This window comes from Lygodium microphyllum, chromosome 26 (assembly GCF_053477565.2).
Source record: "Lygodium microphyllum isolate KBCC chromosome 26, Lygodium_microphyllum_v1.1.10, whole genome shotgun sequence".
NCBI classification, from domain to species: Eukaryota; Viridiplantae; Streptophyta; class Polypodiopsida; order Schizaeales; family Lygodiaceae; genus Lygodium; species Lygodium microphyllum.
In genome coordinates, this window is record NC_141160.1 from 22,273,386 (window position 1) to 22,299,628 (window position 26,243).

Here is a 26,243-nt window from a genome sequence, read left to right on the forward strand (position 1 = left end):
GGGTGGGAGGCGCAGGATAAAACAAGAGCAAACTACGAAGTAGTAAGGAGATTTTCACTTCTTTGTTTCCTCCCCTTCCCCAATGTGATAGACAGTAATGAAGCCCACTCTTGTCTCTTTCTGCACAGGCATCTCTCTCTCTCTCTCTCCCGTTTGGCGCATATGTATCTCAACTGCATTTACACATTCATGGAATCATTTTCCCCTTTCTCGACACTGGGAATTTGTTTTTTTGGGAGTGCAAATTGTTGTGTAATAATGGGAAAGACAAAGAAAGAGAGGGAGGAGAGCAATAAGAGTAATGGTGGCCCTATCTATACACAGAGTAGCTGAACAGCACAGGTAGAGAGAGAAGCTCATCACTTTATCCATCACTTATCTGTCGTATGCAGGCCTTATGTTCAGAGATGGTAAAAACCTCTAGAGCTTTTCTTTGTCACTGGGGGTGAGAGAGAGTTGGGGTCTGTGAGAGGGATTGATTGCCCATCGTCCAATTCCCTAACTACGCCTGCATGCAATGTCATTGCAAAAGGAAGGGTGCCCTTTTCTTTTCCCTTTTCTTTTTTGTTTTTCACTCACGAGTCGCCAACAACAAGGGTCTATTTTTGCATGCAGCGATGGGAGGACCCAACCAACACACACACGCCCGCAAAGAAATATCTTCACATTTTAATTTCTCCCTTCCCATCATCATCATCATCATCGACAGAAGAGAGACCACAAATGAAAAGGTAAAGAACAGAGGAGGGAGGACTGCGAGTGGAAGCAGAGTAAAAACCTGCCATCAATCTGCAAATGTTTCTACACACACAAAAGAAGTCTGAACGTGAGGATATCGAGCTGCCTCCACCGTTTTCCCATCAAGGCACCAGAGAGAGCCACGGAGAGAGAGAGAGAGAGAGAGAGAGAGAGAGAGAGAGAGAGAGACTCCCACAGCACCAGTAATACAAGTAATACGTTTTAGAGCCCACAGGCAGAAACACCCTTTATGTCTGACACCCGGCCCATATCCTATCCCTCCATCTTATATCTGCTGCCATTCATTTTTATTTAGGCCCTTTACCCTGCCCTCCAACCCCACTTCTCTCTCTCTCTCTCTCTCTCTCTCTCCTTCTTCTCCCTCAAACACTCTTTTCCTCCCCTCCCTACAGTTGTCTCTCTCATCCTTCTCTCCACCCTTCATTGCTTGTCCTTCATCCCTCCCTCCACCTGTTAGCCATCCAATTCCTCCTCATCTATCCCCCTACTTTCTTTTGAACTAAGAACTCAATCTTCGTCCCAATTAGCTCGCTCCATCGCCTATAGTTAAGCAACGCAAACTCGTCGATAGCCACGCTTCCTTTGAGAGCCAGAATACCCAGAATTTGAATTCCGGATTGCTATTTTTTGGAAAAGCATCAGCTTGGTTTCTTAAAAGGTTGTTACAAATTTGCATATCGGAGCAAAACCTGAGGGTGCTCCTCTAATTTTCATACAGTCAGTGAGAGATTTGCATACCGGAGCAAGACCTGAGGGCGCTCCTCTAATTTTCATACAGTCAGTGAGAGATATATGAAGGGAGTATAGCTCAGTGCCATCTAGATAAGGTTGCGGTGCGCAGGGAGCCAAAGGGTTCATATTGAACAAGTTGATAGACAGGTCCTTTTGGGTTCAGCATAAGCAAGGACTTTTGAACTCATAGCTGGTTAACAGAAGGAATTACTTGAGAAGTATCAAGCACTTCTTACTATCATAATGGCTCCCCGCACCGGAAAGGCAAAACCTCACAAGTCCAAGGGGGAGAAAAAAAAGAAGGAAGAAAAGAGTAAGTGGAGTCAACTTCCAATGCCTTATTAACTCTTGTGTGTGCCTGTAGATGTTGTGACATATTTGCAGATCCGTATTGCATAAAATTTCCCAAACAGTGATTGCATGTCAGCTCTGTTTCTCTGATTGCTTATATTCGAGTTATAACACACACTCTGGGACTATGCGTTTTGCAGTTCTCCCAGTAGTATTGGATATAACTGTCAAGATTCCAGAAGGAAAGCAAATTGTGTTAAAGGTAATTGACTGATTGTAGCCTGAGTTTTTTTTGTTCTGAACATGTGACAAAACTTCCAAACCCTTGTATTCATTGTCTTGTGTGCATGTTTCAGGGAATTTCAACCGACAGAATACTTGATGTTAGGAGACTTTTACGTGTTCATGTAGAGACTTGCCATCTCACTAATTATTCTCTCTCTCATGAGGTAATGAAGTCTGCTTTGATTGTCATTGACAATGGCATGATACTCCATGTCTTTCTGAACGGTGCTCTGCCTCTAGAGAGCTGGGGAATTGATTTTGAAGCTTTCTCTCTTTTCTCAGGTCCGAGGTGACAAGCTCCGAGATTCTCTTGAGATTGTATTATTGAAGCCGTGTGTGCTTGAACTTATTGAAGGTATGGTTTGTCTCAGGAGTTTAGTATTATTAATATGTTCTCTAACAAATGCTATCATCATGTTCCTTTTGGGTTTAATGTATTGAAGGACATGCTTTTACGAATGATATATTTGGATATAGGGATATTTGGGCCGTAACTTGCCCTGTGTTTATTACTTTCAGATGAGTACACCGAAGATCAATGCATCTCACATATAAGAAGGCTACTTGACATTGTTGCTTGCACAACCTCCTTTGGGCCATCAGGAAAATCATCTGATTCTTCCCCGGTTAGTAAAGATTCTAATCAGGGACAAGGGAATGATGCAACAACAGAGAATGCAAATTGCCTATCTCACAACCATAAGAAGTCCGCTGGTGAACCTGATGGTGATACAGAGGGTGATGTGACGCGTTTGTCAGAGGCTGAAACAGGTGTAGACTGCAGCTCTGGAAAGAAGGCTGAGAATGGGAAGAAAACACAACGTGCACCCACAGTTGAAAAAACCAAGAAAGAGAAGCCTACACTTCGAGAAAAACCAGAAGCGGCAGCTGCTATGGCAGCTGCGAAAGAAGCTACAGAGAGGGGTGACATGACAGGGATGTGCCCACCATCAAGGCTCGGTCTGTTCTATGAGTTTTTTTCACTTTCCCATCTAACAGCCCCAGTTCAGTGTAAGCTCTACACCACCCCAAGCTTGCTAGGTCACTAAAATCATTCTTACTGCCATACTCAATGGAATTTGGTATTGCCAGATTTGAGGAGGTCAAGCAGGCACCACTTGGAAGAAAAAAGAAGTGATGGTGACTACTTCGCTATTGATGTAATAGTTGTTTTTATTCGCAACTGCTTTGAGAATCAGAATATTGAATCGTGCATTCTGAGGTTTCATTCTGAATCTCACACAATATATCGAATGTTGATATTCAGGTGAAACTATGTAATGGAAAGACATTGACCATCATAGCTTGTCGAAAGGGATTTTACAACATAGGGAAATCATCAATGCAGAGTTATAATCTGGTGGCACTATTTGAGAGACTAAGCAAGGCATTTGCAAATGTTTGTTCTCACCTCTTCACTCTCTTGTTTCCCTTTTTAACTTTTCCTGTGCATTTTTTAAGAGGGTAGAGGAATCCTAATGTTGTAACCACTTCATATTGTGCAAGTGCTGTTTCTTGACCGTTTGGAACTTGGTTGTTTCCATTACAGGCATACGGGGACCTCATGAAAACCTTTGCAGACAGAAACAAGGTTAGCTAGACATGGAATTATTTGAGGGTTGTACTTGTTCACTATGATGATCACTAACATTTTTTCTTAACTACACAGTTTGGCAATCTTCCCTTTGGTTTCCGAGCCAACACATGGGTAGTTCCACCCCTAGCAGCAGATGCGCCATCTGTCTTTCCTCCACTGCCTGTAGAGGATGAAATTTGGGGCGGCAATGGTGGTGGTCAAGGAAGAGATGGTAGCAGTGATTCGAGATGTTGGGCCAAAGAGTTTGCTGTTCTTGCAGCAATGCCTTGTCAAACAGCAGAACAGCGGCAAATCCGCGACAGAAAAGCTTTTCTGCTTCACAGTTTGTTTGTAGATGTTGCAGTTATGAAGGCTTCCTCTGTGGTGCAAACATTATCAAAAGCTAAGCTGAGTGGCTTTTCTCCAGACAGTACATCCTATGAGGAGAACCAGGACAACTTCAGAATAGTTGTCACCAGGGACAATCCCAATGCAAGCAGGAAGATGTCTGCCAAGATTGATGGAATCCAATTCCCTGGATTGTCCTCCAAGGATCTGGGGGAAAAGAATCTGCTGAAGGGAATAACAGCAGATGAAAGTACAACTGTCCATGTAAGTTGCAAGCATGCTGATTTATGAGATGACATTACAAATCTTTCTGCTTTTTATATCATGGAGGTCCCCCATTAGTGATGTGGTATACAGTCTAGAACTGATTCTCCTCCAAAATCGCTCTTACGTGTTATAGCTAGAGGCCAATGCTGGTTCTAATCAGGATATCTATTTTAATCTTTGTCAGGATACAACCACATTGGGCGTAGTGATAGTAAGGCATCAAGGGTTCATTGTTGTTGTCAGTGCAGCAGGAGCTGACAGCATTGATAAAGAGTCTCTACCAGATGATATAACGATTGAAGATCAACCTGAAGGAGGTGCCAATGCTCTTAATGTGAATAGGTACTTGAGTAATGCTGAATGGTTCTGCTTTTTATGGCATTAGGTCCAAATCTGAGTACGCCTTTCACTTATAATGCATGCTTGACTTCAAACTGCAGTCTTCGAACTTTACTTCACTCGGGATCTCTAATGCATGGAGCCGCTCATCAAGCGAATTTGGGACCTTCAGCAGAAACTGGTGAGGCATTGGCAAGGGCATTGGTAGAGAATGTGTTGGAGGAGAGTCTGTCAGACTTAGAAACAGAAAGCAAGGACAGGGATTCCTTTTTGAGGTGGGAGCTTGGTGCTTGCTGGGTCCAACATTTGCAATCCCAAGCTGCAGCAGAAAAAGCAGAAAAGAAGTCTGCAGAGACAAACAATGGTGATTCTGCCACAAATGGAGTATCAAATCAGCTAGGCAAGTGTGCCAAACATGGTGACCACAAATGTAGCAAAGAGGCTCATCGGCCTTCGGCTGTTGAAGAGAATGGCCATACTAAGAAAGATTCAGCTGATCACCAACAGGAAGCTGTTGCAGAGATTGTAGACCAGAGGATTGATGACTCAACAGCAGATGCAAATGATCACTCTGAACTCAAAGGCATCTTGTCTGAGGCAGCATACAAACGTTTGAAAGAGTCAGAGACGGGACTCCATTCTAAGGTTGCATGCTTCTGAGCACATTATTTTCATGTCAGCTCTGTGGAAACTTCTATCACCAATACTGTTACCTCACATGCTAAACGGTTTTATGTACTGGAACAGTCTTTGTGTGACCTTGCTGAAGACGTTCAGAAATACTATGAAGATGTTGCATTGCCTAAGTTGGTAAGTTGAAAGACGGTAATTTCCTATAACAATTTTGCAAGTTATTGAAATTATTGGTGCTGACAGTTTATCTTTGATAACCAAAATCGCTCTGCAGGTTGCCGATTTTGGATCATTAGAGCTTTCCCCTGTAGATGGTCGTACTCTGACTGATTTCATGCATACTCGTGGTTTACGTATGTGTTCTCTAGGTGGAGTGGTAAGTCCAAAAGCTTTGAAGATCTATCACTTGCTTTCTTAACCGTAGGTCAGTTTGTATGCATTGAGAAACATGGAGTGCCTTTGCAAAGAATGAAAATCTGCAGAATATTCTTAAATCTGCAGATTAGTTAAGATCAAACATACGTTCCTTGTCAACTCTTAATATGGAAGTGTCCACAGGCAATATGTTGATGGTCCTGGAGTTCAAACAAGAAGTTGTACTCTTCTTGAGTTCAGTTTCCTGTTTTCTAAAATTTGGGCGCTCTGTGTGCCAAGAGCAATCATGAATGCACTTTTATAATAAGCACGCAAATAATTAGCAAGGGGTGCTTATAATCATTAGCAAGGTCTTCCAATACAATCATGTTTAGACAATTTAGACTTGGACATATGGAATGGGGCACCTGCTAGAGTGTCATCTCCTGTTTGGGTGGCTGACAGACAGACAGCCTGGTGGGCAGGTGGCTGGCAGGTCGGGCAGTCAGACAGGCATGAGGATGGATGGTCAGCAGGGCAGTAGATTCGAGCAGCGTGGGCAGGTTGGGCAGCAGCTCTCAGACCAGGCTGCTGGAGGTTGGTGCATATTTGGCTGCAGGACCATATTCAGTTGGTTGACTTTTACTTATTTCCCTGAATATTTATAGGCTGAAAGCTACATTGTCATGTACATTGTTGTTAGTTATTGTGAGGTCTATCAATGTGCCATACTTTCAACACTCACCCATGTACGCACACACACGCACACACACACACACACTCACACACACACTCTCTCTCTCTCTCTCTCCATGTATGCCTCGTTGGTTTTGTGAAACAGCCGAGGTACATGGAGACACCTGTCCCATAGACTACGGTGTGCCATTGGTCAGCCCCACACATCCTCGCACAAGTTACAGATAGAGACAGGGATTACTATGGAGCAAATTTTTCTTCCCCTAAAGGACCGGATCTGCCAGCTTTGCCAGCTTGAGAGGGAGACAGCATTGCATATGCAAGCGCGTGTCGCCTACTGTATTATGAGTTTAGAGGGCACTTCCGCTGTCTGTTCCAAGAGGGATTGGGACCAAATCTAGGGTGATGGACTTCCCAAATTGGTATTGCCTTGGACTCTTTCTTTTGGAGTTGCACTAACATAGAGATCATCTCTTACCTTCCCAAGCCAGCTTGGGGATTCATGGTAGTGCACCCTTATTAACTTTTTCAGAGTTGCAGCTACACCTAATACTTTGAAGAATATTCCAAACCGACTCATGGCTCCACCTCAAGGAGTCACCTTAGACATAACCAATAAGAGATGCAGAGCATGCTGGGCACAGCCTGTTGGTCAGCTAGATGTTTCCTTTTAGATTATGGTTTCTTTATTGTACTTGGAAAACATGATAGTTCCTTGAACTTCAAATGCACTTTATTTATCCCATAGGCTGATTTGGCCTTTTGTAGATGTAAATACTACTTTCTTTCTCTCTCTCTTTTCTGTGCTCCATTCTTCGTCTCGGCTCCTGTCTCTGTTCTGCAACATTGCACTTTGATGTGGTATCAAGGCCACGAAGGGTTGTAGCAAGGTTGACAAATCTGGAGAGGAGTTGTCAATGTCAAAGGAGCTGCACTTCCACTGTATGAGTGTGAGTAGGAGGGCTGCACATCAGGCTACAGATGGAGTGGTCTGAGGAGCCATCTGCTGATCGGAAGATTGGTAGGACTGCTTGGACTTGTGGCATCAGGTAAGGTGTGCAGACTTGATTTTGTGTAGGGATCAGCAGGAGAAGTGCTGAGAAGGCTGTGTTTTGCGCTTTCGTTGCCTTTGACGATGAAGGAAAAAAGGGACCGAGCAGAGGAAGTCCAACTGGCTGCATTTTGGAGTCAAAGGGGGACTACTCAATAATTGCCACAAATTCGAGGTAGGAGAAGATTGTCTTGTGACTCGCACATGGATATCCACACCCTGATAGATCACAAGCTCCTCATTCTACTCGCACATCTTCATGATTAGAAGCTAGATAAAGACAACTTCATTTGGAAGGTGATGATGGAGTCCACTCTGGAGTCATACAATCTTGTGGAGTTGGTGATCAACAAGATTGACCTTCCAAATGACAAGGATCCAAAACCCTTTCTACTTTCAAGAATGCTGATTTTTGTAGAAGGCTCAAGTGCATTAAAACAATGTGACTGCTCACACCCATTCTTTCATTTTTCTCTCATGCACAATGGTAGTCATTGCCCATGTGAAGTATAGGATGAGTGCATGTCAGATGTGGTCGCACGGTTGCACCCATGAAGGATCTCATTAACAAGCTGCAAGAACTACAACAATAGATCCTCATTGTGGGGAAGGTGATCCCCTCCAAAGATATGGTTGTCACTTTACTTGCATAGCTATTTGCTCAGAACATCAGGTTTTATTCTTCTTTAATTGCTTTTGGACTAGTTAATATCATCACATGGGAAGAATTGGTGTCTATAGTTTTGCATTCGAGGACCTTTTGAAATTTGAAGCTACACTCTCCAAAAAAGGTAAATATGAAGGCTTTGATTGACTAGAATTCAAAGTCAAGCACTAAGAAGGATGCAAGGAGAATTGACAATTCCAAGGACTCCACCTACCACAAGTGTGGCAAGACAGCCCATTGGAAGAAAAATTGTCCGGGTAAGAACAAGAAGACTTCATAGAGGGGTCAGAAGTGATTATCATTTTTGGACTTGAGGTTTGCGGGGACGGTAGCTTCTTTCCTTCTCATGTCCCGTTCCACATCACTAGATAGTCACAAGCGACAAGAATTCCTATTGGTCCCCCATTCCATTTTGTGTCACTTGTAGCTATGCCAGCAGTTGCTCCAACCTTTTCAGTGTTTCTTCACTTGGAGGTGTTGGAGACATCTTATTCAAAGGATGTGCTGACAGTACATATACCTCAAGAGCGGATCACGGACCTCATGCTTTCTCCCATATGACTCCATCCGACGAAGGCATTGAACACTCTACCAATATCAATGTGATTACTCTATTAGACTTCACTCAATGGGAAGTCAAAGATTAGTTCATTAAATATTTCCTTCATCATTGAAGTATGAAAAATTCGTATTTCAAACCATACCATTCTAATTCATGTGCGTTTGGAAAGACTATGATGGAGACAATGTAGAGTGGTTATGATGTTTTCAGGAAGTCAAGTTTTGTTGATGTCCTCCACCAATCAAGCATGAAATGCACAAGCTACAATCCTTGTATGAGCCACTCAATCTTGGATTTTGGATACTCAGATTAATAATGGTCGTTGGCAAGGATTGTTCATATTCTAGGTGTTTGGAAAGGCTGTGACGGAAACAATTTGGCAAGCTTGTGTTGGACACTTCCTTTATGAGTACGATGGACTAATTTTTTGGGTAATCAAGGTCTGGTTCATTTCCTCCACCACTGAAAGTACAAAATGCATGAATTTCAACCCATGTATGAGCCAATCTATCTTGAATTTTGGATATTTCGATTGGTAAAAGTTGTTGGCAAGGATTGTTCAAGACATTGGTGTGATGTAGAAAAATCTAGAGAGGTTGTGATGGGCACATTCTTGTGTGGGATATGATGGACCAAAATTTTGAGCTAAGGAACATGACAGCCATGTTAATGACTGGACCTAGCATTAGGAGACTCTAGCAATGATTGGGCATTGCATAAGAGATGTTAAGGATTAGAGCCAGCTAATGACCGTACTCCTATTTTATAGGGTACGAGACTGATCTAGAAGGACTTAGACTTTATGTTCAATGATTAAATTTGAAGGTCTCTTTTTTCTTAGTAGAGTTTAGTCTCTAGCATCTATTGGTTATAAGATTGGTCTCCAACTTTGTGAAAATCAAGGTGACGAAATTCTTGATTGTATTGTATATTCACGCTAATGTTCCTATTTCTGAAGGGCCTTGGCATGTATATGTTGTTTCTACATACCTCAGCAAAACAGAAGTAGTTGAAAATAACCTTGAAGCCTATTATGTGACTTGTCACATGTAGCAATAGGTATAAATTTTATCTACCTCACACAAGGGATCAATGATCGCTTTGTCAAATATTTCGATCATGATCCAACATCATGTCTAGCTTCTTTTGTGGTCAGCTCATCACAAGGAAGGTTTCAAATCTGCCTCATTTATGCAATCTGAGCTGTAATATGCAAATGTTATACTCAAGTTAGTAAGACCGTTTTGCACTTGAAGTCAAGGATTACATTCATAGAATTAAGTATATACGGCTTGGGGGTGCCCCTCCAAAATTGTAAGAATATCATGTGAATTCACCAAGAGGGATATTTTATTTGATATAATTTGGCTAAATAAACAAGATTACACTTGAGGGGTTTCTCATTGCACTTCATAAAAGAACAAGTTTGTTAAGAAAAGGGGTCATTTTATCACGTCATAACATGCCCATAGAGGGGGTTTTAAAATACCCCTTAAACACATAATACTTAGGGTGCCCTATAGGTGCATGCTCCAAGACATAGACCATGGATTCGGGATGATATGATGATAAGGTGGTCTTAATAAACACATGTAACATGGGATGCAAATGCTTATAGATGTCTCACACATGCATGATCTTGTGAGAGTGCGCAATGGAAGAAGGATACAAACACAGAGAGAAAATAAGAAATAGACAGCAGGAAGAAGACGGAAGAAACCTGATTGAATGCTGAATAGAAGAGTGCGGACTGTATCGGTGCCTGTATGCAACCTGAGGCACCAATGAGGGCACTAGATCAGGCTGAGAATGATGATGACACCAGCAGAACCAAAGACAAAGGAGTATGTCGGTGACAGAGTATGTGAATCAGCAACCTGTAGAAGAATGAGTGAGTCTGCCTCAGCCCAGCTAGCTATAAATAGCTGCCTACTGCCAGACTGGCCAACCTGCATAAATGGTCCAGATTTGCTGCTGATGTGGCAGAAAAATTCGGGAATGTCGAGGGACAGTGTCAAGAAAAATTCGGGAATGTTGGGGGATAGTGGCAGAAAAATTTGACTTGCTTAAAAAGAGTGCTTTTCAACTAGTATATCATCCCTATAGAAGTAATTCATGTTGAGGGAAAGCAAAAGAGGATGCACCATGAAGTAATCCATGTCGAGGGCAAGATGTGCAAGCTAGAGTCAAGGACATGCTAAGTGCTGCCCTATTGTCCTCATGATCTCTCACAAAACCAACCATTTCGTGCACCTACTACAACAAGAACAATCACTCCATTGAAGACTGCGTTGTCGGAGTGTTTGGGGTTGAAAGTCTACCATGGGGATAAGAGACAGTAGGGTGAAGGGAAATTCAGGGAGAGGAGTAGACAGAAAAGAAGGGGTTTAAAGAAATAGAAGATGTAGAAGAATGCTCATAGAGGTGAAGCCTGTCAATTTATTTTTTGCATCCTGAGAAGATAAATATCTTGTAAACCAAAAACGTACATAAAACAATAGCTTCCTCTCTGTTGCTCAGACTGCCAATCTGATGCTTTTGTTGGTTCAGAAAGGGGAGGAAAATAGTAGGTTACCTAATCAGAATACTCTCAGATTACTCATTCTTCCCCCAGTTTGGAGTGTTGTTTGCTGCATGTAAAATGCCATTGCGCGTCGCCTGATTTCGCCGATCCTTATTTTTGCATAAAATCCCTCAAAATGGTTAAAAGCCACTTTCTTTTTTTACATGTCATCCTTTTCTAAAAGTTGTCTACAACTTTTGTATATCTACAAGAAATAATATCCAAAATATCAAAAATATGCTAAACTTATCCAGAAATCTAGTATTTTTGAACCATCCATACTATGGACACTAAAACTAATGACTAATCTGGCATTGACTCTCTAGATCAATAAGAAATCCGAATGACAATGTACTCGAGAGTTTTTTTTCACTATGTCTGTGTAGCGGCACGACAGCGTCGTCATGACGTTGCGTGTCCACTACTGCGAACCTGAGGGCGGAAATTTTTGCCAAGATTTTGAACTCATTAGTCAACGTCATTAGGAATTTATTTTTCGTTGTGTGTGTCTTTTTGTTTGCATTGTGTATGATGCACGAGTACATGTAGTTAGGCTAGGCACAATTTTTTTTTTTTCAGTGCATTCATAAATTTTTGTGTAAAGCATTGTTCGATTGATTGCATCACATGGATCCATCATTGCATATTTTCCCGAATGATGAGTGGATGAGTACGAAGTTCTATTTCAAAGCATTTTTCTACTAGAGTACTTTGCCAAAAGAAAATGAGGTACATATGGAAGTCTCAGGCTTTAAGAAACCAAGGGAGGAGGTAGCTTCAGGCGAATTTTTGATGTTAAGATGATCTTAAGCTGATGGAAGGAGCAGAGGCTGTTTTTAATGGATATACCAAAGATGAAGCGAGAGTCTTGTATTACACGTGAGAGTACCAAAATGTAAAAAATGAAGGGCTACAAATATCTTTATTTGAGGATCACAAAGCTTGTGTCTTTTGGAGGACTATGAACTAGAGGGGTCTCACCTTTGGCAATAGTATGCTGCTGGACTACTTCTAAGGGTCAATAGTGAACCTTTCACAGGAAAGCTAAGTGCGTATTTAGTCAAAGGCTTAATTACGAAGGGAAACATTGACAAATTTAAAGAATCACAAGAGAAGATCGACACTGCCATGCAGTAGTCGAGAGGGGAAACAAGAGTGATGATTTCAGGATGAATGAATGAGTCAAGAGAAGCTCCATGTGTATGACTGAATTTTGGAGTGGCTTATTAGATCTTTTCTATATACGAGATCTTAAGAAAGCTAGTGTGAAAGATAGGACACAGGGTTGCTTGTGATCAAATTCGGAGTATGAATGAAGGGAGGAGTCATGAGCAATGTGATAATTGCCATGCCAAATATCATTAGTATCATTGTTGATCTTGATTGGTAGCAATTATTCTGAAGTGGCCTATTGGACGGCTCGCATGCAAATAGAGCTATTAAAGAAGGTAGACGACGGATAGAAATTTGAATCGTAGAGTTGACGAGTGGAGACTCGATTTATTTAGGTTTCAAGAAAAGAAGACAGCAACTCATTAACATAATCCTTGATGTCAAAAGCTCATAGTGACCTAAAAAGTGACATAATTGACGTATTCACTGTCATCATGATAACGATAAAATCTAAAGTTTTTTTCAAGCTTTCTAGAGGAAAAGCTATGGCTTGGGAGTTGCCGAAAGATGGAGGTAGAAAAGAAACTATATAAAAGCAAGACTTCGATCACGAGGGAGGGGAAGGACGATGGAGAAGAAGACATGGTTGAGCTCCCAGCCGTGATTGCCAACCTAGGCTGCCGCCAAGCGTTGATCTACATGACTGAATTATTCTCCAATGTTCAGTGCAACATTGAGAGGAGTCTTCAACAGATGAAGCTGATGCTTAATGATGAATCGCAGGTAACAAGTCAACTTCTTTAACTTTTTATGACGCTGACCCGTGAGCATTCATGGTGGAACTCACTCCCTTGCTAGTGTTGTGTTGCAGTAATACGTTATGACTATTGGCGCATCATCTTCACCGGCATGGAGGAGAAGTTGATCGGATGTGGAGGTAGGCAGCAGCGATATCGAAGAAGACGAGGCTCGTGTGGGAATGTGCGGGTGTAACTTGTGGATGACGTGATGAGCTTGAGGATGCACTCGTCACTCACAAACTCACAATGGCCACGCAGCCGTGCGCATCGAAGAGGCCTTTGGTTTTTTCGAAGAGCCTTCCGCAAAAGGAGCCAATCAAGCAATCAGTCGACAGTCATGTAGACGTAGAAAAGGGGAGAGTAGACGACTAAGACGCCGACTCTTGTGACACGGCTTCCCATGGTGACTCTCCAAGGCCATGTATACAACGACAGTTATAGTGACCGACATATATCAGTGATCTAAAATCCGTTTACTCCTAACACATGCTTCTTGTCGCCGCTGTTACAACTATCTCTTGGCTCCTTTTCACTCGAGATTCAAAACATTAAACTTATGAAGATTACATAGACAAAGCTTTAAAAAAAAGCATGACAAGTAAGTCTCTCTTCAACTTCTAGAGGCTCTCCCTCTGCAATACTGAGGATCATGTAGTGATGATGTTACTTTGATTACCCAACATTAAAGGCCACTTTGAAATTTGCAATTGGTGGTGGAGGCGACCATCCTTCGTGTGGATCTTGTGGATCACTGACAAGAGCGTCAATATGAGTAACTTGCCTTTGTTAGCATTGACATCATTATGACCTCCTTGAATGCAGCGAAAGGTAGCTTCATATCGCCTTGAGAGGAGAAATTTGCACCGTGCCGTCATCTACGTCTCTACATATGTGGTAGTGTACCTCACTACAAATAGGTGGATAAGTAGTGAAGAAAAGGTTGCACGTGAAGAATCCTCTATGCTCGTGTGATTGATTGTCATTATGGCAGCCACCGACTGTCGTCAATAATAACCTCTCTATTGAAACTAGCATCAACGCAAAGATGAAGCCTAACATGTGAATATCTTTGGATTCCTATGACATAAAAGAGAGGCATGGCTCCCAATTCCCTTGATCAAGAGATTTTTGAACATGTATCTTTAATCAATAAGTATGTTTTCACATTTGCCTTGTATATCTAAACCTATTTTTCAGAGTAAATATCTTGAGTTGAGTACTTTTCGTCATTCTTTGCTCCCATCTCACAAAGCGTCCATGCGGCAAGCGACCTTCACTAACCCCTGTGCGTATCACGTGCGACATCGTGATCAATCTTTGCTCTCTATACCACTAGAGTATATGCATCCACCCCAAGCTCTTCTAATGCTACCTTGCCCTTGTAACTAATAGAGATTGTTTTGTAAATAGTATTAGATTTCTATGCTCAAAGTAATGGCTAATATGCAATCTATACTAGGCTCTTTTGAGCACAAGGTGGCTCTTAGACCTATTAGATGAAAAGCCCTCCTAGAGATCCTTGCAATCTACTACATAGGTTTCCCTCGACTACTTTCGTGATCGGTGGCTTCCATGACCCCTGGCTTCAAAGTTAGCTCCATCGAGAGGTAGTGGGTGTTTGCCATCACCTTTGGCTCCACAAATTGCTTGAGATGTTGCTCATTACCCATGGCTCCACAAGAGCTGCCCATTTTTACTCCTCCCTCATATGACTCCATGGCATTGACTCTAATGTTACCCATGGCTCCACAAGAGCTGCCCATTTTTACTCCTCCCTCATTTGACTCTGTGGTATTGACTCTGATGAGGCCATCAAGGAGATCAGCTACAGTAGCCCTCCCTCCCTTCCCTCTTCCACCTAGATGCGGGAGGACACGACTCAAACCTATCACTAGTCATGCCTCTGTTCCATCACAACCTCATATACCTTCTTTAGCACTCATGGGAATCGTTCCTTCTCCATTAGACACTCTAGAGGCCATGACTCTTGAGTTTCTAAATTCCTTCTCCTCACGTTTAAAGAGGGCCTCAGAGATGGTGACTCTTTGTCGTATCCCCATGCAATCATTTACACACCTCGGCAAAGAGCTTTGACATTCTTCATCTACCCCTAGATTGGGTGGTCAGCCTTGAGCTATCATCTCACCTAATAGTTACCAAGGATCTATAGGATTTACCTCCATTGGAGCCTTGGATGTTTGAGGCATGACTTGGTGGTTGCACCTTCACATCTTGTCCAACATGGACACAAGGACAATCTCCTCTCTCGAGGTCCAAAATTAAACATGCCTTCTTATTCTTACCAGCATAGAGATAGAACTAGTGGCATCTCTTCGAAGGTTGAGCCTTGGGCACCCTCAACCATCACCTTGTCTACTTCAAGCTGTTAGCTACCTTACAAGTTTTATCTTTCAATCTTCCTCTCTCGAATGTTGCTTCACAAACTCCCATGGCACATGATTGTCTTTGATTATGAATCCTACTGTGTGTATTTGTTGTACAACATTTAGGAGGTAGAGCATGTCTCTCTCCTCTTAAGGCACCTTTTTGGGCCTAAGAGGGGGTGTAGAGCAACCAAAATCATGGCATGTATTAACAATATTTGTTGTATGGCCTCTTAGGATACATTTGTGGAGTTGCTTGAATGAGTCTCCGTTCTCTCTTTATAAATATGTCTAACCTTTAGACAATCCCTTTGAAAGATGAGCAATGACCCTATGAACAACTTTTGAATATACAACTAATTGAAGGTATGAAACATCCAGCAATGAGGGCATTTGAGAGTGATCTGAAAATTATAATTAGATTAGAGTACTTGCAAAATGGTCTCTTGAAAAGTTTTACTACAAGAAGTGGTGTGTTTTGGGTGCTTTTATATTGGCCTCTGCTAGCATCCCACGCTCGATTCTACAGAAGAATTGAAGAACTAGGAATGTCAGGAGTACATGAAATTTTAGTGCATTGCTTAGTATTTGATCAAAAGTTAATCAAATATGATAATGTGACCTGCACGTTTGAGGTGCAAGTTAATTATTTCACAATGTGGAATCCAAGACCTTGAGATATTAGTTGATGCCAAAGGCAAAAGTTGTAATAAATTATGCTTGACAGCTACTAGCTGGTACTCGGTGTTAGATTTGGACCTAGATCAATTTATTGGCTACAAATGTCAGTGATAACATTAGAGACTAGGCATTAATTAATTAATTAATGTTAGTTAAGGATCAATAATTGCTTAGGAATACTTGACAAACAAATTGACTTAGCCAGTTTAATTAGTGGCAGGTGGAATTAATTTTCTAAGCACTATAATAATTACTAAATATTTAAAAATTAATTTAATAAGTTGAATAATGCTAAAAAATCCGATTAGAAGGTTGCCACTTGGCAAAACTTGCCCATGCAAGTGGAAAAAACGTTTTTGGGAGCTGGTGAAAATCTATTCTAGCCATCATGAAAGAGAATAAGGCTGTTAGAGAGCAAGGAGAGGCTGTTGATGTGATTTGCAACTACTAGGGATAAGTTCTATAGCATGTGATAGCAATTTTCAGCCCTCTAGAAGCAAGTGAGAGCAGCCCAAGTTTCTTTTGGGGTAGATGACGACATACAAGAGGGGGCAGCAGTCTTTTTGGTGGTCCTAAGCTGTAGATGAGCTTCCATGGCTGTCAAATTTAGATTTGATTATGGGGGTGGGGACCAACCTTGAAGACAACTGCAATAGTTTTGCAACATTTCTTGTGATTCACTCTATAATTTCTCTCTACTGCATTCTCTCTCATCCCCTAATTATCTCTTAAGTTATCTTAGTATTTTCCAGCAATTTGAGCTATCAAAGGAAGAGATTTCAGTCAATCTCTATCGTAAACTCTAATTTTACAACAAAAATTAGGGTTTGACAGCCACCTCGGAATGCATGCTCAAAATTGAGAGCGTAGAACTTGAATTTCAATAGTTGAAATTGAGGAATTTGAGGGAGTTTCAAGAGGCCAATTGGCCAACATTAGATTGGCTGAATTTGTCTTTCAAGGAGCAAGGTGAAAGAACCAGGTTGGTTCCATTACATGAATGCATAAACCCTATAAAAAGTCAAAGATTAGAGAAGCAATAGGGGGGGAGGGGGAGGGAGATAAGGGGAGGGTGGAGGGAAGAAAAGGGAAAGGGCCGAAAGGGAAAGAAAGGGGAGAGGTAGAAGAGGGAGGAGGAGGGTGAACCCTTGATGTGCAGGGATTGTGCTGCAGATGTTCGCAGATTTCGTTGTTTAAATCTTTCCTCTGTTACTTTTGTACAATGTGAGGCTGAACTAAGAAATTGAATATTGAACAATAGTATGAAAACCTTTTGTTGTCTGCACATAAGCACTGAAGGATTGATTTCAGTATTGAAATACCAAAGTCTGCTCATGTTATCTGGATTGTTAAATGCATATGAAAACATGGTACTTTGTTTATCGAATGTCATTGACAGCATAAAATTTAGAGTACTGCACTTCATATCTAGTAGATTGGTGAGTCATTGTATAAGCTTGTGCATGAAGCTTAATACTAGGACTTAACATAATAATATAGAAAGTCTTGCTTCCAATCAAATTCATCTTTGGTGGCCTTATTTCTTCACCTTTACTAACTTTCTAATAGCTATGTGATAACCTGGAAACTAATGATGCTTAACCTGTCAAATGTTCCAGGTGAAACTTGCTGATAAACTCCCACATGTGCAGTCACTTTGCATTCATGAGATGGTCATTCGTGCATATAAGCATCTCCTGCGGGCTGTAGTTGCAGCTGTGACAGAAACTGCCGATTTGGCATCTGTGATTGCCGCAGCACTGAATTTCATGCTGGGCACGTATCAAGAAGGGTCCAGTCCCTCAAAGAGCATTTGGAGATGGCTTGAACTCTTTTTAGAGAAAAGGTTTGGATGGAAGATTGAAAAGGATTCCAGGCCTGAGCTTAGAAAGCTTGCTGTCCTTCGAGGACTATGTCACAAGGTCAGTGCAGTTTTGTATTAGAAATACAAGGATCAATTGTATGCTACCTTACATATATTATTTATTGTTTTAGGAGGTTTAAAGACACTGCTACAAACTTAAGTCTCCTGCCACTAAGCCTGTTCAGAACATGATTCTAGATGTGGCCTTTTGTGTCAGTTCACAGCTCTATAGTGCATCCCTGATAGATGTACCATAATCTATCCTAATACCGATTGTGCTTGCTTCTGCTCCTTACTATATTTGACTTTTGCAGGTAGGAGTAGAGCTGGCTCCTCGTGATTATGATATGGATAGCCCTAACCCTTTCTCAAAAATTGACGTTATCAGCATGGTACCTGTATACAAGGTGCAATTGATATCTATACGATTCAAACTACAGAGTACACCGTGGTTATCACATAACTGAAACATGGCTTATCTGGTTGCTCTTTCAGCAAGTGGCATGCTCTTCTGCTGATGGTCGGACATTATTGGAGTCTTCAAAGACCGCACTTGACAAGGGTAAACTTGAGGATGCAGTCAACTATGGTACCAAGGTAAATGTCAAAAGATTCTCATGCTTACAATCTGGTATTGAGATTCAAAATATGCTGAATCAAAGATTTCTATTTGCTTTATAAATTTGCACAGGCCCTTGCCAAGCTGGTGGCTGTCTGTGGACCCTATCACCGTATGACTGCTGGAGCTTACAGCCTTTTAGCTGTTGTTCTCTACCACACCGGTGACTTTAATCAGGTTTTTTTTTTACAGAATAATCTCAACGTGTTATGTGTGGTGCTTGTCATATGTGATCTTTGGTCATGTGGCCTAGATAGTGGTCGATGTTACAGGCCAGAAGGTTAGTTAATAAATGAGCATAGACTTCTCAAAGTCAGCCAGTGCTGATAAAAGTTTAGTTATTACAGGCCACCATTTACCAACAAAAGGCTTTGGACATCAATGAAAGAGAGCTTGGATTGGACCATCCAGATACCATGAAAAGTTACGGAGATCTAGCTGTCTTCTACTACAGGCTTCAGCACACAGAACTTGCTCTCAAGTATGAAAATTTTTGTCTTGCTGCTTATCCATTCTACATCCATAGATCTATAATTTCAAGCCTTGACTCAGAGATAATCTTTGTTCTGTTTTCAGATACGTCAATCGGGCTCTGTATTTACTACACTTAACTTGTGGTCCAGCTCACCCAAACACTGCTGCAACATACATTAATGTTGCCATGATGGAAGAAGGTCTAGGCAATATTCATGTTGCTCTCCGCTACTTACATGAAGCCTTGAAATGCAACCAGCGATTGCTTGGTGCAGACCATATACAGGTGCAAGTCTAGGAATTTATTCAGTCCGTGGTTTTATTTTGACAGAGCTCTGGTAGTCACCAAAACTGGTTGTGTAGATGTTCTTAAACGTGTCTCTAACTGTATATTGTGTTTTGAAGTAGACTGCTGCTAGCTACCATGCAATAGCAATTGCACTTTCCTTGATGGAAGCCTATTCACTAAGTGTTCAACATGAGCAAACAACTCTTCATATTCTGCAAGCCAAGCTTGGTCCAGAAGACCTTCGTACACAGGTAGAGTGAGCAAAATTTGTGATTAAAGATGATGAGAATTGTTATCACGTTTGCTGCAGTAAATTCAAAGGCTTCAATGCCCATGTGACCTTCCTTCCGTGCTTAATGGAAGGATGTTTTTTCTATCTTTTTAAATATCTGAGCCTCAAGGAGAACTTGCTATGAATCCTGGCTCACATTCGTCATGTTTTAGGATGCTGCTGCATGGCTAGAGTATTTTGAATCAAAGGCAGTGGAGCAGCAAGAGGCTGCACGAAATGGCACTCCAAAGCCAGATGCTTCAATTGCCAGCAAGGGGCATCTAAGGTAACAGCATATTGCTCCTGTTTTCTTTATTGTGATGGTTGCAAGCAGCTAGAAATTCCAATATACAATCTTTTTCCTTTTGCAAGTTGTTAATCTGGTAATCTTATATGCTATTCCTATGATGGGCAGTGTCTCAGACTTGCTGGAGTTTATAAATGCTGATGTGGATGGGAATGGAAAGGATCCAGACTCCAAGAAAAAATCTAGCCGAACAAAGGTACTTTACTCATTCAATTTGCATCATGCATATCTAGAAACTGTGTTTTGCATGGCTCTGGTGCATTTTATGATGTACTTGTTCAATGATGCAACTGTTCACCATTTTGTGATTATCACAGTCCAAGGGAAAAACTGTACAAAGTACATTGGAAAACCCCTCTCCAGCTGACCCCATAAACATGACAAAAGATGATGTTGAAGACTTTGTACCAGAGCAAGAAAAAAGGTCCTCTAACTCTGAGGAGCTTTTGAATAAGCCAACAAGTGCGATTCTAGAGGAAGAAAATGCAGATGCTGTATCAGGTGGTGCAGCTACTAACAGTCTGAATTCAAGAGTATTGGCAAATACGGACAGAACAGAAAATGCATTTGATGAGGAGGAAGGGTGGCAAGAAGCAGGTCCCAGGGGGAGGAACTCGGCTGGAGCTTCCAGACGATTCCCTAATCGTCGACCTGCTCTTGCCAGATTGACTACCAATACTGTCAACAATGGAGGAAGGTATACACAAGAGCCTGTGAGACACAGGGGAAACAGCCCAAACATAGCTGCTGCACCAAATAAACGAAAGCTTATGCCGTCACAACCTGGCAACTCATTTGTGTCTCCCAGAAGTTCATCTGCAACTAATACAAGCCTCTCCAGGAAGCCAATGAAACCTCTGCCTGTCGAGGGTAGGCCTGCTTCTCCATTAGCTTCCATCAAGACTGGTTCAGAAGATACCCAATTAGTGAAGCAGCCTTCTGGAAATAATACAGTACAGATAGCTGTGCAGACTTCTGTAAAAGCCCCTGAGAATACATTATCTGCAGAGTCTGAGACCATGAGAATGCAGCATTCAGCTCCATCTAAAGCTCTCAATCAAGCCAAAGAGAGTGCAGAGGTACCAAAGTTATCTGCTGGGACAGCGATGGTACCATCAAAATCAGTTCTATCTTACAAAGAGGTAGCTTTAGCTCCGCCAGGCAAATGCTCGCTTGTCAGACCGAGTCTTGCAAAACTGCCTCCTGAAACAGTGGAGCAAGAAGAGAAGCTACCATGCCAAACAGAATCATCTGAAATGGTGCTTTCAAACCCAACAGAGACAGGCATGAATCAGAGCACAGATCAAAGTGCCAACAAAGAAGTAGCCAGAAGCATGGAGTTACTCTTGCCGAAGGAAGAGCAAAAGCAGCAGTTTAGTGAGGATACATGTACTCTTTCTGGTGCAACAGGTAGCGCTGCAGACTCTGGTGCAACAGCCAGCACTGCAGAGGGTCCTGAAACAGAGCCAGTTTCTTGTACAGATAAGCTCACAGAACCTGATACAGTCCCTGTTGCCAAGCAAGACTCTTCTGGATGTAATTCAGAACAAAGTGATCTGAATGCAGTTGAAGATACAGGAGGGATCAAATTTGATGCAGTTGAAGTCCAAATGGGTGGAGACTCTTCTCCGGAGGCCAAGCTTGTTGATGCAGCTTGCAATTCAGCTGATATTTATACTAAACTATCAGCTGAAGCAACTCCATACAACCCAGCCGGAAGAGAGAATGACTTGGAGACTGTGGTAGTTACGCCTATGAAAAATGGGAGAGCTTTACATTCAGGTGGCAATTACACTCGATCCTACAGCATGCCACCATCTCAGGCCACCACCATGGCCCTTACACCTATACGTAAACCACCACGTTTGAGGTATAACCCATGGTATTCAAGCTCTTTTTCTGCCTCTCATTTGAGTCGAGGTGGATCCGGAAAGTATGAATTTAGGGCTGGAAATGGTGTGTATGCAAGGGCTCCTGTCTCCATGAATCCCCATGCTATAGTGTACATCCCAGGCAAGTCCATGAATCCAAATGCAGCTGAATTTGTTCCTGGAAAAGCTTGGCAGCCTACTCAACAAAGTACTCCACAGGCTGACAGTAGAATGCCTGACAAGTCTGCAGGCTGTACCAAAGCAGAACAGATGAACACTTCCTGTGATGACGGTAACTCAAATCAGGTGCCAAGTGTTGGTTCCAGCCACAATGAAACAGGAAGAAGCGCTGATGGCTCTCCTGGAAACCTTGGTATGCCCACACAGCTGGACACATCTGTACAGGAAACTCAATTAGCAAGTAAGAGTGTAGTGATTAAAAGTGTTCCCAGTAGTGAATGTGCTGAAAAGCCAGAGTTGCAGTCTTGTGCACAAATTGTGGAAAAGTCTAATTCTTCTAAGTTATGGGCGGATATTGTTAGTGAAAGTGAGACGGACACAGATATTGCAGTCAGACATATCACTGAAATGCCAATCGAAGGAGCTAGGGGGAATGAAGAGGGTAAGGTTGCCAAGGATGGGGGCATCACAATTCTTCTCAAAAAAACTACAGCAAATCCTCACCCCGATGGTACTGTGAGGACTTGGAAGGCAAATGTAGCTCCGGTAGATCAACATACCCCCAAAGGTAATGCTCACCTTGAAAATGGCAATGTGCAGAGCGAAAGTTCAGATGTCAGCAGTGACAGTGGCACCGGGGAAAATGGAATCCTCTCCAAGCTACCTTCACAAAGCACTGGTGGGGATGGCTTTACATTGGTTATGAAGAGGCGGCAAAGGCCTCGAAATCAACCATACAGATATGTGAAGCCTGTCCAGACATACTATCGGCAGAAGGGCACAGGTGGCAACCCACAAGTGTTCAAGAGCACCTATAGGCCCATAGGACAGAGAACAGAGAGCACTCCGAGTGGGGAATGCCTACCTTCTGGACAACCGCAAGTTGTCAGTGTACGCTAGAAAAGACATGGTAGGTTGACTGCTGTTACAAACTTGGAGTAGAGTTGAAACAAAACTGGTGAAGGAATGCTGGTTCCGGGTAAGGTTCCCCCAGCTTCCACAAACAGCTCAGTCTCAGAGGAAATTGGCTGGCATTTGCCCAATTGCAAAGGGCTTTCAATATCCGGCCACAACCAGCACAGCTTTCCTCAAGCTAGCAGAGATCACATAGTCAAGAAATCTTCCCAGCACTGAGAGTGGAGAGTGAGAAAGGCCAGCTCTACCTGCCTCTCAACACATTAGCACAGGTCAGTCCACTGAAGCAGAGGACATTTTGTTAGCTTGATCAAAGCTATGTGAGGCATTTCAAGAGGGGGTTTTTACAGGTAGACGGGATGACTGGGTATGCAGGAGTAGCAGTTCTATGAGTCAAGAGACTACTAATATAGTCACAATTTTTAGTGAGGCCTTTGTACCATTACATTGCTGTAATACTCCTACTATGGGTAAACCAAATGTCATCCACAGAGTCAAGTAATCTCAGGGGGATCGGTAACATTCTTTCAATCCTATGGCAGTAGTCTAGTCGAAACCAAGGTCTTCTGATTCAATTTCATGATCCACATCATCATGCTGATCAGAGAAGTCTGACATTGCATTGCCACTTTATTTTTCCCCTGTACCCAAATAAACAAGATGTTCCGTGGTGCAGCTCATCAATAAATACGATGTTCATGGCGAAGCGCAGGAAATTTTTGTCGTCATGATTGCTTTTACCTGGAAATTAACTGTTTGTGTTTGTGGGCTCCATTCTGTCTTGAATTTCGTGTGCCTGCAAGTTGAAGGCTCCTCCTCAATGGAATTGGGATATTGCAATGATGTGTGCAGCATCGTCGTAACACCATTTGTGTCTGGACCCTGCTTCATAGTTATTTCAGCACATTCACGCAGAACCTTACTTATGGAGGGTTATAGGAAAGAGTAAATAAAAGCTTTGCCTGCGATAGCATCAATCGCTCCTCTCTTTTGTTGAACATAGCCGGTGTCACAAACACTTACGAAACGGAGATTATTGGGGTACTTGGGGCACTAATATAAGGGAGATTGCTGAACTTATTAATACAGTGGAGTCTTAGGAGGTTGCCTCGCCTACATCAAGTCAGTCTTATTTTAATCTAATCAAGACATTCAACTGCTTTCAAAGGTTTGTCAAACCGCTAAGCCCCTAGGATGTTGTCAAGGTGATGGTTTGGCTGAGGAATTAGTGTTCATGCAATTGTTGACAAGGTCTAGATTGTTTATCATTCAAATAGTGAATGCCATGAGTAAGAAGGGGGCAATGCAGGATCATAACTTTAGCTTTGAAACCGAAATTTCCCATTGTGCATCAACCATGAACATCATATAGCCAGTTGAGGTGGTGCTTTTTTATTTTGAACTAATGTGCATAATGAATCTAAGATGCAGGATGTCATTGAGATCATTCAAGAAGGAAGAGGAGGTGTTTTTGATGATGCAACAATGAGACAAGCAAGATATGAATGCAATTAACATGTACATGCAATGATTCTTATAGAAGGAGAATGATCAATTCACTCAATCCTTTTTTGACTATTCAAGCTTCTCAAGCAAAGTTCCATGTTTGGAGAATACATGATGAATTGATACTATGTGGTAGACTTTATGCAGATGCAATGCCACATGATCCCTCAATACTTCAAATTCATCTCCTCTAGTCTCCTAGTTGCAATCATGGTGGTTCCTACTACAATCATGATGCTCCCATGCCTCAAATGCTAAATGTATCGTAATTTCTTGGCTTTTGCTCATGGCTTCTAGTGTCCTACCCAATTTGCAAGGCAATGATCAAATGTGGTCCTATGTTATTAGTTCTATGAATTAGAGGTGATAAAGTTGCTCAATGTCAAGAAATTTAATTTAATTTTTTGCAAAAAGTAGCCATTGAAGGTAGTAGTTGGCCTAGATGGGCACTTTACAGGGAGTCTTTCTTGATGGATACCACTTTAGAATGGAACAGGTTGGCCTAGGCTTAGTCTCTGTTCTTCGTTCTTCAAATCTACATCCATTAGAGTGATCGATTTCTCTCAAGGTTCACAATTATGAGAACTCAATATGCTTGTCAAGGTGAATTTTAACCCTTGGGGCACCTTGGAAAACCCTTTGAAAAGTAGTCTATACTTCTTAGATGAGGATGAAATGTGGTACATATAGAGTTTGTATTGTGACAACGATATGAGGATACATTGCATATGATGCAAGTGTAGTAAGAGTTTGCTACCTCAAGTGGAGAAGTCAAGTCAAGGTCGATTTCTAGTTAAGCTAATAGCTTGATCACCTTGAGTTGTTTTTCGAGAGTGGTTATGATGTAACCCAATTGAGATGAAGATCAACTTGAGTAGTGCTAAGTTGATAGTGATGGTTAAGAATGTGTTTTTTCTAGTTTGTATTTTCATAGATGAAGGCGGCTCGATTAAGGTAATGGGTGTTAAATAAGGTGAAGGATCAACTTGAGTAGATTTATCCTAAGTTTTATGTGCAATGTAAGCTAAGTGCAGATCACCTTGATCAAGGTGATTGGACCTAATGAAGGTGAACAACATCTTGAGTGGTCTTGTGTAGTTGTTAACCCTAGCTCGAGATGGAAAAAAAAGAAGTAAAATACGGATGCAATGGGAGAAGCAGAACGGAGAACAAGGAAAGGCGCAGGGATGGCCTCTAAAATCAAGTTAAAGGTAAAAGCAAGTGAAAGGTGTGGAGGAAGAGGCTTGAGGATGCTTAAGCTTGCATCATGAATCGTGGAGCTATCGGAGTGCTTGAGAGAGGAAGCAACTCAATTGGGCATCAAGGTAAGCTCACTACACTCGTAGAGAGGGATAGCACGTCAGCTATGTGAGAGGTAGCCATTAGTGCTCGCTTGAAACATTTGAAGGAATAAGCGGTATGTGGGTCTTGGCGGTTGAGCGTGAGCTTCCTACATTTTGGTTCTGTTGTCGAGACAAATGGCGGATTCAAGCTTGAGTGCTTGCGTGCTTCAAATTGAGCATCAAAGTAAGGGTTTTATCCTCGAACCGGAGCTTGAGATAGATTAGAGGTTTTGGGTTTTTAATCCATGCTACAAATAAGTATTTTTAGTTTTTGATGATTAGGAGAGTAGGAGAAATCATTTAAGTACTTTGCTTTCGATTCTTGTTGCATTTAGAGTAGGTTAGGATTAATAAATCGAATTAGAAAAGTGTAGGGTTTACTACTATAAAACAGGCCCAAACAAGGCATAAATTAAGAAAAATGGGGAAAAAAGAGTGCTCTAGGGGACTAAGGTCGACAAGTGAGTAAATAGGAGTGACAAGACCTTTGCCGGGAAGGGGTT

General features: G+C 41.9%; 1 protein-coding gene across 2 annotated transcripts; it reads left to right on the forward strand.

Moving 5' to 3' along the window:
* The first annotated feature begins 997 nt into the window (after nucleotides 1-997).
* LOC148013045 (protein REDUCED CHLOROPLAST COVERAGE 2-like) lies at nucleotides 998-23,663 on the forward strand. 2 transcript variants are annotated; one of them, XM_087667638.1, is made up of 23 exons: nucleotides 998-1,804; nucleotides 1,983-2,044; nucleotides 2,139-2,231; nucleotides 2,350-2,422; nucleotides 2,587-3,078; nucleotides 3,160-3,227; nucleotides 3,335-3,466; nucleotides 3,617-3,658; nucleotides 3,737-4,255; nucleotides 4,443-4,600; nucleotides 4,699-5,242; nucleotides 5,345-5,407; nucleotides 5,505-5,606; nucleotides 17,721-18,023; nucleotides 18,280-18,372; nucleotides 18,461-18,562; nucleotides 18,657-18,761; nucleotides 18,923-19,065; nucleotides 19,161-19,344; nucleotides 19,467-19,598; nucleotides 19,792-19,904; nucleotides 20,034-20,121; nucleotides 20,243-23,663. In XM_087667638.1, exons 1-23 carry the CDS (start codon nucleotides 1,735-1,737, stop codon nucleotides 22,874-22,876), a joined length of 6,315 nt encoding a protein of 2,104 aa, XP_087523764.1. In that variant the 5' UTR covers nucleotides 998-1,734; the 3' UTR covers nucleotides 22,877-23,663. The 2 variants fall into 2 exon arrangements, with proteins under 2 accessions (XP_087523764.1, XP_087523765.1); XM_087667639.1 differs by having other exon boundaries at nucleotides 1,001-1,804; nucleotides 18,932-19,065.
* Nucleotides 23,664-26,243: the final 2,580 nt, after the last annotated feature.